Genomic DNA, 16,967 nt, shown 5'->3' on the forward strand with positions numbered 1-16,967 from the left:
AGTTATGACAGCAATGAAAATGATTAAGAAAAAAAATCAAGTTACCAAAAAAGCCAATATACAGCAGTATGATTTCAAGGTAACACTGTGGTGTGAGACAACTGAAGTTCATATAGATACTGTCATGCAGAAACTGTCCTGATGAAAAGCAGGGTCCTTGCTCTATGCTCTCCACTTTCCTAGATTACGATGCTCTGCTTGAGTATAACAGCAGCAGCAAATGAAATAAAAGATGCTATAAACAATTCTGTCATCTCTATTGTGAAAAACAAACTAGGACATAAACAATGCCTTTAAGTGTTAATTCCCTATTTCTTCAAAATAACAGCTAGATTATACAAAAAAAACTTTTTTTTCCTCAGGAAAAAAATACTTATTTATGAATGACAACTAAACTTAACACCATGAATTTCAGGAAAGGCTACCTTTTAATCAGATGTGAATTTCTGCTTTCCATCTCTTCCATTGCTATCACCACTGCCAGGGCTTGCTGACGGCTCAGCTCATCTGACATCAGTAATATAGTTGAGTTAAGTCTAGAAGCAAATAAAAATATTTTTGTGTTAAAAATTTAAAATCAGCTTGAAAAAAAATGTTTTATATAACAGTTCTTGGGTAACAAATAGAAAAAAATATATAAACAAAAACTGCATTTTGGGCTGGCCAGTTAGCTCAGTTGGTTAGAGCATGGTGCTGATAACACCAAGGTCCAAGGTTTGATCACTGTACTGGCCAGCTGCCCCCTAAAAAGAAAAAAATTTGCATTCAATAAATAATTCTAATTTTCTCCCCACACACTCAGAGATAATATACTACCAAAAAAAGAAAAATATAGTTTTCTTCAGAGCAATTAAGGCCTCAGTAAAATTCAATCTTAAACTGTTTCTTAAAATAATACAGTTAAAAGATCTTTTAATAATTTTCAAATAAGGTTATAATGGTTATAGAATACTATGATTCAGCTAAATTATTCAGTACTAAAGAGCTAAGAAACTAACAATTGATATTCTAATACCCCAATGTCTTAAAATTGAATTAAGATCTAACCAGGAAGTCAACATACCTGCATGTAAACAGAAATTTTATACACCAAGCATTTGCTAAAACACCATAAACTGGAAATTAACAAAGATGGTCCATTTTGAAACTATTCAAAGTGGTGCAATAATGAAAGTATCAAGATGTGTTTCTTTTAGAATAATTTAGAAGGCAAGCCCAAAACATGAAATCTGAGGATAGCAGGATCAACTCATTTTCTACTCACACTGGATAGCTCCATACCAGCCTTTTCACCAACCTTACCAAATATATCAAACCCAGCTTTTCCTAACCACTTCAGTCTATATTTTTCTCTCACTTCTGTCTGCCCACACCACTTACTATCTATATCACTAATTCTAGTGCTTAGTCATAAACTGCATTGTGATATTATAGCATTTACATATTTCAATTATATATTTCTGTCCTCCCTATTAGAATATAATTTCCTTGAAGGGAGGGATTCAGTTAAATTCAACTTTGTACTGCTTTAGCATGTGAGATTTTAATAGTACTTGCTGACAAAGAAAAAAGATTCCAATAAAAATTTTTTTAAATAATGATCTTGCTTCCATTTTGATACAATCTAAGATGCAGCTTTAAATTTTTTCATGTGTATAATTCAAAGGACTCTTAAAAATAAAACATTAACCATAAAGTTCTCCCTAACAGAGTAATGTAGCAGATTCCTTTATTATACAACTCCTGGAACCCCTGCTTAACTGAATCTACTAATCATACTTATGTTAGGACTACCATAATTCTAAATATTCCATTCACTTATGCTGGGAGAGAAAATCTTAAACCTGTGTGTAAATTTAGTCACATGGCCTAGAGGGGAGAATAAAAGTATTTAAATGGTATTCTCCCTCATCTTTTTCTGTGTTGGCCTAGCATCAGGAATTTATTGGTCACCTTTTAGAATAGCAGTTAGTCTTATAAGTTTGATGTAAATTAGAATAATCAGAAAAAGAATCAAGGAGCAGAGCATAAGAGATTATCTTCCCTTCTACAGTCTAATGGGGTGATTTTTGTACCTTCAAGAGCTGCAAGAAGACCTTAGCTTAAAGGGTCTATACATTTCCAACAAGAAAAGTAAAGCATTTTAAACTGAACTTACTGTTTCTTTTCTTCAGGTCCTGCCAGGGGTCCCAAAGCTACAAACAATTTTACAAAGCTAGCAGGGTGATCAATCAGAGGAATCATTTCAGTTAGTCTCTTTTTAGCCACTGTCATAAATTCAAAACTATAAAACTGTAGTAACTGGTACAGACCAAAAATTTTACTGATGGAATCCAAATCAAGGTGGCTCACATTGCTTAAAAACACTTTATTACACTTTTCTAATAGTGGATAATAAGTACATTTAATATTTTGAAGAAATTGTACTATTCTTCTTGCAGTGTTGACCTCAGGAGAATCTATGGTGTCAAAAAGAAGTTCTGTTTTGTTCACTAATTGTTCTTGAAAATGTCGTGATATTAAAGAAGATATGTTGACCATCAAGACAGACAAGGACCTGAAAAAGGAAAAAGATGCAAAGATTTTTACATCATTTAGGAATAATGACCAACTCTAAAACTAAATGATTAGATATCGAAAGGAATTGGTAAAAATATAATAAGTTTTATACCGCAAAATTTTTCTTTTAAATATTAGTGGGAGTTGAATTCAGATCTCCTAGTAATTGAACCTTTTAGACAAAAAGACTGAAAGAATATTTTTCACTGAGTGTTTTGTAGATAAAATTACTTTGGTGGAAAATATCTTAGTGAAATTACTCAGAAATCACTTTGGACCAATAGCTAATGAATGTAACATTAAAAGTCTCATTTTGGGGCCGGCCTGGTGGCGCACTGCTACAGTGCGCCGCTTGGGAGCGCGGCAGCGCTCAGCACTGAGCAATATAATATTTGACGACAGATACTTCTGCTCCTTGAAAGACATTATTAAAAGAATAAAAACACAAGCCATAGACTGGAAGAAAATATTTTTAAACCACATATCTGAAAAAGGACTTATATACAGAATTATACAAAGAACTCCCAAAACTCAATAATAGTAATAAAAGGGCCGGCCCGGTGGCGCACTGCTACAGTGCGCCACTTGGGAGTGCGGCAGCGCTCCCGCCGAAGGTTCGGATCCCACATACAGACCGGTTCCCGCTCACTGGCTGAGCGAGGTGCAGGTGCAGCACCGAGGTTTGCGATCCCGTTGCCGGTCCCGGTCCGGTACGGGCGCGACACTGAGGGTTGCGATCCGTTGCCAGACACGAAAAAAGACAAAAAGGAAAAAATAAATAAATAAAAAATAAAAAAATAAAAGTCTCATTTTGTATTTTTGGAAGTAGACTTTCTTGGCAAAATATTTCTCACTAGTGAATGATTTCATATTTTTAGTATTTCCTGACAGGTTGATATTAATATACAACAGTGAGACAGTACTAAACATAAGGTGGCATTTAATATTTCTTCATTTCTCTACGTCTTTGCCAACACACTTGTTACTTACTTTCTTATTTTCAAACACATAAGAACAAACAGTAAAAGAAAAAGTCAATAACTATTCATTCATAATTTCCTGATTCTTTGGAATCAGAAAACTTAGGTTCAAATCTTGGCTCCCCCATTTACTGGCTGAGAGACCTTGGGCATTTAATTTACTTAACCTCACAAAGCGTTAGTTTCTTAAGCATAAAATGAAGGTATAAATACTTACCTTAGAAGGATGTTTGGTAATTAAGCGAAACAGATATTTATATTCAATTATTTCCCCTTCTTTCAGCTCTAGATCATTGCTTCCTTTTTCATTTCAGATTCGCATCCCAGCATGCAAAGCTACCACTTATCTGCCCTAAATATCCTCCCAGTCTTTAATCAGCTCTCACTCTCAACTTATACTGACTCTACTCATCCACTAGTAATAAAGACTTTATTCTTCTACTGACATTATCAGCAATGTTGTATTTTAAACAGTTTTCTTAGGTTCTCCTTCAATTTCAGCATTTCATGACATCAGAGATGACCCAACCACAGCAGATACCAAAAAAATGCTATCTGTAGGATAACAAAAAGCCAGGCTCAAAATATACCTTTTACCAGCCTAACAAGATAGTTAAATTCCCACTATTCGTGAAGTTAGCACTGTCACAGAATACGAAGTCAATATACAAAAGTCCACTGTGTCTCTATATATTAGCGAAAAACAATTGGAAAATGTATTTCTTTTTTTAAAATAAATACCATTTCCAATAGCACCTCAAAACAAAATATTTAGGAATAAATTAAACGAGAGATATGTAAGATCTCTACACTGAAAACTCTCTTTCCTAAATAAATGGAGTTTACCATGTCCACACATTGGAAGACTTGATTATAAAATGACAACTGTTCCCAAACTAATCTACAGATGTAATTCAATCATCATCAAAATAAAAACAGGTGTTTTTGTGTAAACTGACGGCTGATTCCAAAATTTATAAGGTATTGCAAAGGGCTGACAATAACCTAAATGATATTGAAAAAGATGAGCCAATTTAGATAACTTATACTATCCAATTTCTAGACTTACTAACAAAATAGAGAGTCCATAAAGAGATATAAACGTTACAGTTACATGGTTTTAGACACGGGCACCAAAGCAATTCAATAGGAAAAGTAAAGTCTTTTTAATAAATGGTATTGGAACAACTAGGTGTCCACACAAAAATGATTTTGAAATAGATGACAGACTTAAACACAAAAGCTAAACTATAAAGCTTCTAGAAGAAAACATAGGAAAATATCTTTGTGATTTCTGAGCAGGCAAAAATTTCTTAGAGGACACAGAAAGCACTACCCATAAAAGAAGAAATTTAAAAGTTCTGCTTAGCAAATGATACCATTAAGAAAACGAATTAGAGAGCCAGACTGGTGAAAATATTCACAACATATGTATCAGACAAAGATTTTGTATCCAAAATATATAGAGAACTCCTTCAACTTAGTAATAAGACAACCTAATCCTTAAAAGTAGACAAAAGACTTAAACAGATGTTTCACAAAAGAAGATATATAAGTGGTCATAAGCATGTGAAAAGGTGTTCAACATCATTGGTTAAGAGGAAATTACAAATTAAAACCACAATACTCCCACTAGAATGGCTAAGACTGATAACATTAAATGTTGGCCAAGATATGGATGGAACAACTGGAACTCTCACACACCACTAGTGGGAATGCAAAACAGTATGACTACATGAAAAATTACGTGGCAGTCTCTTAAAATCATACATCTATCCTATGACCCAGAGTTCCATACCTAGCTATCTACCCAAGAGAAATAAATATATATATCTACAAAAACACTTGTATTAGGATATTCATTGCAGTTTATTCATAATAACCAAAAATGAGAAATAGCCCAGGTGTCCATCTACAGATGAAGAAAAACTGTGGTATAGTTATACAATGGAATACTACTCAGTAGTAAAAAGAAATGAACTACTAATACAATGCAACAACACGGATAGATCTCAAAACATTATGCTGAGTGCAAGAAGCCAGAGAGAATAGTGCAAACTATATGATTCCATTTACATAAAGTTCCGGAACAGGCAAAACTTCTGTAGGGTGAAAGAAATCAAACCAGTAGTTGCTAATATAGATAGGTAGGTAAAATTGACTGAGAAGGAACATGAGAGAACTTAGATGATGTAAATATTCCCTATCTTGATAAAGGTATATACAAGGGTGTTTCAAAAAGTTTGTGGAATGTACCAGCCAGCTGCCAAAAAAAAAAATTAGTTCATGGAAAAATGTAATTAAAAGATAATAAAAATCTTTCCATGAACTTTTTCAGGACCCTTAATATTTGTCAAAATTAATGGAACTGTATCCTAAAGATTCATGATTTTACTGACTGTAAATTAAGTCTCAGTTAAAAACATAATAGCAATCTTCCTGCATAGTATGTTTACCTTATGATTGTCTCCAACAAGTAAGTTAAAAATCTTATACACACACACACAAATGCTTATGATTAAAAACATAAAAACCCTGATGCAAATCTTTGGCAGCCAAAGGATAGCTTAGGTGTGTTTAAAAAATGTTTTTAATCAAAAAGAAGGGAAGGCTGGGAGGTAGGTTAGAGTTGGGGAAGAAGGGCAGGAAATTCTTACACTTTTACCTAAGTGTGAATCAAAAGTAATGACTAGGGCTGGCCCGGTGGCGCACTGTTATAGTGCGCCGCTTGGGAAGTGCGGTGGTGCTCCCCCCGAGGGTTCGGATCCCACATACAGACCGGCCGCTCACTGGCTGAGCGAGGGGCGGGAGCAACACCGAGGGTTGCGATCCCGTGGCCGGTCCCGGTCCGGTACGGGCGCGACACTGAGGGTTGCGATCCGTTGCCAGTCACGAAAAAAGACACAAAGGAAAAAAAAAAAAAAGTAATGACTAGGAAAAGCTATATCTGAAATACCAAAGACAATCATAGTAGTGGTTTATGAAGGTTAGCATTGACAAAAGTAATCTTATCATAATAAAAAGAAACCCACAAGCCACTGAAAACCAGAGAAAGTCCTCAAATGTTACTTTCAACTTAATAGTTCCTTTACATTCAGCTAACATAATTATTAACTCTCTTTTATGAAACTGGAAAAAAAAGTATTTCCAGAATGAAAGAATAAGGCATAATTGCATGTAAAATTTGTGAATTCATATTTAATTTAAATACTTCTTGAGTTTACTTCAATATGTAATAATAATAGTAATGGCACCTATCAATTACTGAGAAACTTCTGTGTTCTAGACATTTATTGGAAGACAATTCTCCACAGGTTTCTTGAGTTTCTACATGTGTTGCAAGCATAGGCACCAACTGCCTGTGTTCAGAACTATCTTTTCAAGGATGGTTGTATAGCAAACAGCTTAGGAGGATAGGGATGGTGTCTCCCTCTGAAGCAAAAACTAGACATACTTAGTACCTGTTATAAAAGATTCAGGTTCCCTAAGCTCAAGGTTCCTCTCCTGGGACACAGCCCACAGTGGGACTTGGAGCTCAGGAAACCAGCACAAGAAAATGCTGGTACTCTGGCTATAGATATAGCTGTGAGAAACAAAGCCTTTCGTCTCTGACCTAGGAGTCTCGTGTCTTCTTCTAGTACCTATAAAAAGCGTCAGGCAAACTTGTTAACTTGCAAGTAAGGTAAAATCTCAGACCCTTCACAGATCTCAACAAATACTGTGGAACACTTTATATACCTTATCTCTAACCCCCACAGCAACACTGCAAAGTAGATATTACTATTTCTGTTTTATAAATGAGGATAGTAAACTTCTAAGAAGTTGAGTAAATTAGCCACAAGTCACATAGCTGTAAGTGGCAAATCGAACTGTGTCTACAGTTAAAGCCCAGGATCTTTCCAGCACACCATAAGGTCCCTAAATAAATTTACCTTAAGTCCTTTATAGTTCCCAAGTTCCTATTTACAATATCAGCTATCTTTCCCATCAATGGACTAAAATGCAAATGCTGATCCTCTAGGCAAGAGGAAAATTCTGACAGCACGTTAATGTCAAACCTATTAAAAGAAATATATAAAAGAGATAATCAGTATTTGCTTTTACTTAACACACATTATACACAGTTATAAAATAAAAAGCAATCAAAATACGAACTTATTTTAACATAAAGTGAAAATTTTTCTAAAATGTTAATCATTATTATAAAAGTAACAAATGGTAACAGTTTCAAAGTCAGATACTATGGAAAGATTTAAAACAGGAAGAATCACTCAAACAAAAAAATTTTCCCCCCTCTGGCAGCTGGCCAGTACAGGGACCTGAACCCTTGACCTCGGTGTTATCAGCACCACGCTCTAACCAAGTGAGCTAACTGGACAGCCCTCACTCCAAATTATTTGAATTATTTACTTATTAATTTTTTTGAGGTGACAGAACAATTTTTTTTTTTTTTTTGTCCTTTTTGAGACCGGCCGCACTGCGCTCAGCCAGTGAGCGCTGTGAGTGCACCGGTCATCCCTATATAGGATCCAAACCTGCAGTGGGAGCGCTGCTGCGCTCCCAGCGCCGCACTCTCCCGAGTGCGCCACAGGCTCAGCCCATGACAGAACAATTTTGACTCAAGGTTGCATATTAACAAATAAAACCACCACTACTACAACAGTCTATGAAAAACTTCCGAATTTTTCTATAGGAAAAATAACCCAATTTCTTCAACAAGTAAATGGCAAGACAAAAAAGAAGGAAGGAGAATTGTTATAGGTTTTAAAAGACTTTGAATTCACTAAGAGACAAGCTTACAAAAGTTCATAGCAGCATAATATGTGACAGCAAAAAAGTAGATAATTCAAATGTCCATAAATAAAAGGAAAAAAAAAGATAGAAACAAAACAAAATAAAGTACAACTGATAATTGCACATATCCATACAACAGAATACAACACAGCAATACAAAAGAAGAAACCACTGAATCATACGACGTCATGGGTGAACCCTTAAAACATATTGAGCGAACTAAATTAGATATAAGATTACATACTACAGGATTCCATTTCCATAAAAACAAAACTAATTTATGGTGTTAGAAGTCAAGATCCTCGAGGTGGGGGGCTGAGACTGGAGGAGAATATGAAGGGAACTTCTAGGTAACTAGTGATGCTGTTTCTTGATCTTGGTGCTGGTAAAGTGATCAGTATGCGAACATTCATTATGCTGTACACTTATGGTTGGTGTAATTTTATACACTATTCTTCAATAAAATGTTTACTTTAAAAACAAAAAGGAGAAACTTCAGAGATACAGTAAGTGTAAACCTTGTTTGGATGCTGATTTAAACAGAATTTTTAGGGCTGGCCAGATAGCTCATTTGGTTAGAGCACAGTACTGATAACATCAAGGTCTAGGGTTCGGTCACTATACTGGCCAGCCACCAAAAAACATATATATAAAATAAATAAAATAAAATGAACAGATCTTTTAAAAGACCTTTACAGGACAATCAAGGAAATCTAAACACAGACCAGGTATTAGGTGATATTAAGGAATTATTATTCATTTTTATAAGTAATGGTATTATGGCTATATATATTTTTAAAAGAGTCCTTATCTCTTAGAGATACAAACTGATGTATTCATAGATAAAATAATATCACTATTTAAAATATACTGAAGGGCAGGAGGAAGTGAAAGGTGAAAATTGTTGAAGCTGGATGATGGGTATCTTGGAGTTCATTATACTAGTCTCTCTGCTTTTGTAAATGTTTAAAATCTTCCATAATAAAAAGATTTTTAAAAAATTTTGGATTTCAGGGCCGGCCTGGTGGCGCACTGGAGAGTGCGCCGTCTGGGAGTGCAGCGGCGCTCCCGCCGAGGGTTCGGATCCCATGTGGAGACCGGTTCCTGCACACTGGTTGAGCGCAGTGCGGGCGTAACACTGAGGGTTGCGATCCCGTTGCCGGTCCCCGGTGCGGGCGTGACACCAAGGGTTGCGATCCCGTTACCGGTCAGTAAAAAAGATAAAAAAAAAAAAAAAAATTTTTGGATTTCAAATACATGCTAATTATCCATGCATATAGTACTAATCCATAATAATCTATCCCATTTGAACCATTATCAATTATATAGCATAAATTCATAAGACGTTTTAGCAAGATCATTGATTAAAAGCTATTACAGTAACAAAAATTTAATCTCATAGGCCACAAAGACAAAAAAATAAAAAATTTAGTGTTTATTTTATGATCCCATTAAAAATTCTGTATATGGGATATAAGGTTTTTAAATTTTTTATAACAGAATTATAAAAAAAATAAAAGTACTAGTACAAGTAAAATTTTTATAACAGAATTATAAAAAAAATAAAAGTACTAGTACAAGTAAAAAAGAAAACACATAGGGCCGGCCCGGTGGCGCACTGGATAGTGCGCCGCTTGGGAAGCGCGGCGGCGCTCCCGTCCGAGGGTTCGGATCCCACATACAGACCGGTTCCCGCTCACTGGCTGAGCGAGGCGCGGGAGCAGCGCCGAGGGTTGCGATCCCGTTGCCGGTCCCCAGTCCGGTACGGGGGCGACACTGAGGGTTGCGATCCGTTGCCGGACACGGAAAAAGACAAAAAAAAAAAAAAAAAAGAAAAAAGAAAACACATAAAACAAAGTGATTATCTTCTGAGTTATTGTAAAATTAAAAAAAATTAAAAAGAAACGTCTGACTCACTGGGAAGTACAATTGTACATTCGTAATTTAGCTGTTTAACTTATAGTAAAACAAACAAAAAAAAGCATCTACTTTACAACTGATTTGTTCAAGCTGCAAAATACACATAACACTTAATGTTGCTTTGAAGAGAAATAAAATGTTTTGACCTATTATAAACAATGACCAATTTTAACCCCAAAGATTTAGTAAGTAAACAGTTTTATTGTTGGAGAAAGGAATAAAATTACAGTAGTCCCCTCCTTATCTAAGGTTTCGCTTTCTGCGGTTTCAGTACCCTGCAGTCAACCATGGTCCAAAATATTAAAAGGAAAGCTCCAGAAATAAACAATTCATAAGTTTTAAATCGTGCACCATTATGAGTTGTGTGATGAAATCTCACGCCATCCTGCCCTGGATGTGAATACTCCCTTTGTCCAGTGGATCCACACAGTAGAGGCTCCCTACCCATTAGTCACTTAGCAGCCATGTAGGTTATCAGATCAACTGTTGCAGTATTGTAGAGCTTGTGTTCAAGTAACCCTTATTTTATTTAATAATGGCCCCACAGCTCAAGAGTAGTAATACCCGCAATTCAGATATGCCAAAAAGAAAACATAAAGTTCTTCCTTTAAGTGAAAAGGTGAAAATTCTCGACTTAAAAAAAAAATTATATGCTGAGGTTGCTATAATCTACAGTAAGAATGAATCTTTTACTGAAATTGTGAAGAAGGAAAAAGAAATTCAGTTTCAGGCATCCACTGGGTGTCTTGGAACATATCCCAAGTAGATAATGGAGGACTACTGTACTCTGCTTACCATCAATGAGGATAGCTGCACGTAGAGAAAATGCAAGAATAGAGTGGATGAGAAGACAGATGAGTTGAGATATTGAGATTAACTAAAATCATAACTTAGTTCATGAATGCAGAATTTCTAAATCCAGAGAACTGTTCTATCCTGTTTAACTTAATTCAGCCCATATAAAAAAGGCCTGAAGAGCTCACCAACATGTGTCTATATTGTAAAAATTTATCATAGTTTAAGCTTTAAGAAGCAATATGCTAAAAAAACAAAAAACAAAAAATATGGGAATGCCTGCTCCTCTATCTGCAAATACATAGCCTGTTGTTTCTCCTTTATCTTAGTCAATCCTTTCCTTTCTGGCTTAGTTTCCTATTTGGTTTAGACAGAGAGTTGTTTTGTAGTTTTTAAAATCCCCATTTATTGGGGATTAAAGTTAGCTCAGTCAGTTGGAGCACAGCCTTACAACACCAAGGTCATAGGTTCGGATCCCCATACCAACCAGCTGCAAAAAAACAAAGAATCCTCCTGTCTCTTCCCCACCTTGATTTTTATCCCTTTCCTCACTAACATTTGTCTTAACAATGGACCTTGGCCATCCAGAATTCTCAGGTTAAAGAATTCAAAGTTTTCAGAAATAGCTGAAGATTTCCCGAAATGATCTATGCTATTGCCTCAGCTCTTTTATAGAGAGCTTCCCAGATATACTTACAGAATAAACTTCTCTACTCACAAGAAGAGTACCCTGAACAGATTTCACATTTTTCAACATGATTATCAATTATGGCAACTTGCTAAAAATACAGCTGTGTATAGTGTAGGAAACAGATCTGAATTGTTCACAGCAGTGGATCTGAAACTTACTTTCTTTAAAAAGCTTCTAAGTCACCTTTAAGCTCTAGTCATTGCCTGTCCATAAAAACGAGGTGACAGACAAGTAGCTACAGATGCTCCTGAAGAATGCTATATGGCTTTCCTTTCTATTTTTTTTTTTTTCTGACCAGTAAGGGGATCACAACCCTCGGCTCAGTGTCGTCCGCACCACGCTCAGCCAGTGAGCACACCGGCCATCCCCATATAGGATCCAAACCCGTGGCCTCAGCGCTACCAGCGCTGCACTCTCCCTAGTGAGCCACCGGGCCGGCCCTTTTCCTTTCTATCAAACTGGTGTCTCTTTTCTCCTTTTATAGCTCCTGAACTTCTACGTGTATACTGACAGCCAATCAGAGAATCTTTTCTTTCTAAAGCAGAACTCTTCCAGAAAAGATTTTAAAAGGCTAGTCCATGAATAGTTGTGACTGGGCCTTATTTATATTTTGATTAATTACATATGTGAAAAAGCACACTGTTCCCACTCTTATTTAAAGAGGGAACATCTTTAAATGTTTAAACATCTTTCTATCTTAAAGAAAGAACACATATTACACAATCAAAAACTCTTGAACTAGGGGCTGGCCCGGTGGTGCACTGCTACAGTGCGCCGCTTGGGAAGCGCGGCAGCGCTCCTGCCGAGGGTTCAGATCCCACATACAGACCGGTTCCCGCTCACTGGCTGAGCGAGGTGTGGGGGCAACACCGAGGGTTGCGATCCCATTGCCGGTCACGAAAAAAGACAAAAAAAGGAAAAAAAAAAACTCTTGAACTAAATTGAGTTTAAATAAATTTTTTTTTTCAATGAAGCTTGATAGGCAGGCAGCAGCTATGTGTTCTTCTTCTATAAGATTTCACTGTGCTAACCCTGAAAAGGATAACCCTGATCTTAGATGATAAATCCAGAGTACTTGCCTTTCCAGTCTTCTCCATGCTTCTGTAACTAGTGCTTGAACTAGCGGGTCATGGGCCTCAACGGCAAACCTCAATGAAAACAAGAGAAAATAACTCTCCATACACGAACATTTTTAAATCACTAAAAACACATGCAGTACCAGCCAGCCACCAAAAAAAAAAAAAAGAAAAAAAAACCATGCAGTAAGAATTACAACGCAAAGTGAATCTCAAGTAATTTTGCTCTTATATAGGCAGTCCTTATTTCTGTATTCTAATGTCTTTGTACAGCCTAACAAAAATCTATACTTTATCCCATGCCTCGCTCTTTTATCTGTTCATTTCAATGCCTTCCACCAAACAACAAAAATGTTCAATAATACATTTTATGTTAAAAGTACACGTAACATGTAGTACTTTGTTCTGATTACAAAAATATTTTTATAAGAGGAACTTTGTAAAATACAGAAATATGCCAACAGTCACCAATCACCTTAGTCATTAAGTATTCTCTTCACGTACCTGTGAAAAAACCTTGTAACCTGAGAAAGACCACCAATAAAGTAGGAATCATCTATTTCAGTCTAACATCAATCCCCAATATAAGTAAAACCTTAAGTTCCTTCCTATGAATGCTGATTCCCTAATTAAAACAACTGCATCTCTGACTTGTGTAATGTTGACATCAACAGCTACTTAAATAACCTTGGAAGGCTGGATTATCATGTGAAAAACTACTGTTCTTCTACCAGTGAGATTAATAAACAAACTAATTGTACTTTTTTTGTTTTTTTCCCCTTGTACACTTGCTGAACCTTTATTCAGTGAACCCAGTTCTCATGAAAGTTGTATTTCCTTGCAAACACTGTAAAATTTATATTCTTAATGCTCAACTTTATTTCTGAGTTTTCCTTTGACACCAAGGAAACCTTTGTCCATGTAACATTTGTCAATCCATCACCCATGGAATATAATTTATAAAACACTGTTATCAAATATAAAGGAGTCTAAAAATAGTTCTATTTCCTTTTTCTTTTCTTTTTTTTTTTCTAAGAGCTATTAGAAAACAACCTATTGTACCAATAGCCCCTAGAAAACATATGTGTCATTAATTATGAGAGCCAAGAGATTATAAACAGGTCAACGAATTTACAATTTACTAATTGCTGATTGTTATTAGGAATTCATCTGGTCTAATCATTTATATTTTATATCCTCAGTATATTTAGCCAACCATATTTCTACAATATTCCACAATAATCAAGTTTCATGTACCCAAAGTTAACCATGTCTATTTTCATGACTGATTATAATTTAATTTTAAAAACTGTAATAACAGCATAGGTATCAAAGAATATCCTCCAGGGGCTGGCCCGGTGGCGCACTGGATAGTGCGCCGCTTGGGAAGCGCGGCGGCGCTCCCGCCGAGGGTTCGGATCCCACATACAGACCGGTACAATAATCAAGTTTCATGTACCCAAAGTTAACCATGTCTATTTTCATGACTGATTATAATTTAATTTTAAAAACTGTAATAACAGCATAGGTATCAAAGAATATCCTCCAGGGGCTGGCCCGGTGGCGCACTGGATAGTGCGCCGCTTGGGAAGCGCGGCGGCGCTCCCACCCGAGGGTTCGGATCCCACATGTGGACCAGTGCCCGCTCACTGGCTGAGCGAGGCGCGGGAGCAACACCAAGGGTTGCGATCCCGTTGCCGGTCCCCGGTCCGGTACGGGGGCAACACTGAGGGTTGAGATCCGTTGCCGGACACGGAAAAAGACAAAAAGACAAAAAATAAAATTAAAAAAAAAAAATAAAAAAAAAGAATATCCTCCAAACATCTTTAAATACCATATTAGATTATCAGGAAAACTAGTTAGTGGGAGAAAAAACACATTGCTTTTTATTTTAAAGAGATTTTCAGAAAGTTAAAACATAAACTATCATCATTCCCATAAAATCTAAAAGTAAATTACTTACTTTTGTGTGATGTATAACACATTCACCAGGGTATCATCATTCATTAGTTTGACTTTATTTGTAGTTAAATTATGAAGAGTAGGAAATTGGGGATGGTCTCTAACACTCTTAACATTTTTTAACAAGCTGGTCTTCTGCTTTTGAAATTGCCAAAGTATACTAAATGCACATCCCACTTGCTTTTCTGAAAGTGTGGCTTTGTTTCTTTCAATAAGATCAAATATTTGCTCTTCATCTGTACATTTATTCATCTGGATAATTAATGGTTCACAGCTGAAGGGCCGAAACTGAAACACTCTCCAGGAGAACAGACAAATGGCTCTTAGACGAAGCATGTTTGTAACCAATGACTCTAGAAAAAAGATATCTTTTCATTTACATCACAAATTTTCCTGGGTAAAGAAAACCATCTGCTCCTAGTAGTTAGGCCCTATATGCCAGTATAAAAATAACTGTTTTTCCGTCATGTATTTTGTTTCCATTCTGATGACTCTAAATCCATTCCAACATGGAGCATCTGTAAAGGAATTAGTTTTAAATTGTTATGCTTATACCATTAATATCAAATTAATTCCAAAACTCAAATTAAAGTAACGGGTTTTTTTCTGCATTAACTAGAGGCTTTCTTATTCTGAACCAGACAGCAGGAATTGATCCAAACCAAATGTCCAGAAAAAGGAGCTTCTTTCTGTGCCCAATTTTAAAAATGTTGAAGCCTGACATTTACATAGTTTTCATATTGACAATAAAAGCAAAAGGAAAAAAAAAAAAGAACCCAAGCTCAGAACTGTCTTTTTAAATAAGAGTAAAGTTGTTTGAAGTAAATAAACATATCACCTTTAAAATTTCTAAAGAGAGTAGCCATAAGATCAAGGGTCTCTATCCCTGTACCAGACAGTCGCCAAAAAAATAAAAAGTAAAAAAGAGCAATGATTCATCGATTCATTCATTTGGTGGTGGCCAATAGAGATCAAACCCTGGACTTTGGTGTTATCAACACCATGCTCTAACCAACTAAGTAACCGGCCAGCCAGTTACCATTTGAAAGAAATATTAAGAAATCAAGCAATGTTTCAAAATATGTTGAAGCAATATAAGAGCTACAGATAATTTTGAAAAAGAATAATTTGCTTTAATAATACATTATAAACGTTTACACCTGTAATTGAGAAGCAATGAAGTTGTGGACTAACGGGTACAAAACTACGCTACCTACCGTAAGTGAATCATTGTGCAGAATATGCATGTCACTGTATCCCACAAACATGTACAAGTAAACGTTAAAATAAATAATAGCAATAATAATTGAGAAGCAATGGTTAGAAAAGCTGGGACTAAAATCCTATCATCTAACACTTCTGCAACATGTTACAACTTATAAAGAATGTTTTAAATACATTATCTCATTAAATTCTCTCAACTAACCTTCCAGGTAGATGTCATCATTTCCATTTTACACATAATGAAAACTAGGTTCTAAAGGTTAACAAAACTGCTCTAGTACTAGGGAAGCTGGCACTACAAACCACTTCTTTCCACTTTTACAGCCTCATTACATCAACAAACCAACAAGTGGTTGTTGCATCTATGGTTCTCTATGGCTATGCCAAGCTGTCTGTTCAAGCGACAGTACTGGCTATTTTATTGCAATCAGAACAGCATCCTGACCCAAGCTGACCTGAGTCACTCACCTACATGGAAAGCCCTGCACAAAGCAAAGGTTTCCTCCAGATACAATGCATCCACAACTGAAAGTGTAGGCAGGTCAATGGTTACAATACAAAGTTGTCGAGTCCTCAGCTCTTCCCCAGCTGAGTCTTGGGGAGGTCATTAACTAAAAGAAGGGGCGTTGGGACTGCGAGAGACACGTACCGGTTATGAACAGGCGCGGTGCAGGGTAGCAGTGACACGATGTGCACGTGAAAGGCACTCTCAGCGCCGGAAGTGCAGGAGAGCCGGGCAGATGAGTGAACGCGCTTCCCCACGCCCTGCCCCAGTCCTCGTCGCTCCAGAGAATCCAATCCTCGGAAGGAGGCCTCCGTTCCTCAGCCCAATCCTGTTCACCGAATGACGACGTGCTGGGTAGGAAAAGAAAACCCGCCTCCGCCACCTGGCCCTGACTTGCCAGCAAGTTCCTCCCTCAACGCGCGGCAACTTTCCTGGAGGATTCTGAAGTCAGGAGTATTCCT

The 16,967-nt window shown here is 36.5% G+C and overlaps 1 protein-coding gene across 2 annotated transcripts in view; it reads right to left on the reverse strand.

Annotated features, from left to right (window-relative positions):
- FASTKD1 (FAST kinase domains 1) overlaps window positions 1-16,657 on the reverse strand; it is a 36,442-nt gene extending 19,785 nt beyond the window's left edge. The window contains exons 1-6 of one of the 2 annotated variants that reach the window (XM_008590847.1): window positions 16,651-16,657; window positions 14,779-15,295; window positions 12,819-12,887; window positions 7,472-7,597; window positions 2,159-2,557; window positions 426-536 (exon numbers count right to left, since the gene is read on the reverse strand). In XM_008590847.1, coding sequence (XP_008589069.1) covers window positions 426-536; window positions 2,159-2,557; window positions 7,472-7,597; window positions 12,819-12,887; window positions 14,779-15,113 — 1,040 coding nt within the window. In that variant the 5' untranslated portion in view covers window positions 15,114-15,295; window positions 16,651-16,657. Of the gene's footprint in view, window positions 1-425; window positions 537-2,158; window positions 2,558-7,471; window positions 7,598-12,818; window positions 12,888-14,778; window positions 15,296-16,469; window positions 16,550-16,650 lie in introns of those variants that run through there. The other variant, XM_008590917.1, reaches the window with a different exon arrangement.
- Window positions 16,658-16,967: the final 310 nt, after the last annotated feature.

The sequence above is a fragment of the Galeopterus variegatus genome, unplaced genomic scaffold, assembly GCF_000696425.1.
Source record: "Galeopterus variegatus unplaced genomic scaffold, G_variegatus-3.0.2 Scaffold12, whole genome shotgun sequence".
NCBI classification, from domain to species: Eukaryota; Metazoa; Chordata; class Mammalia; order Dermoptera; family Cynocephalidae; genus Galeopterus; species Galeopterus variegatus.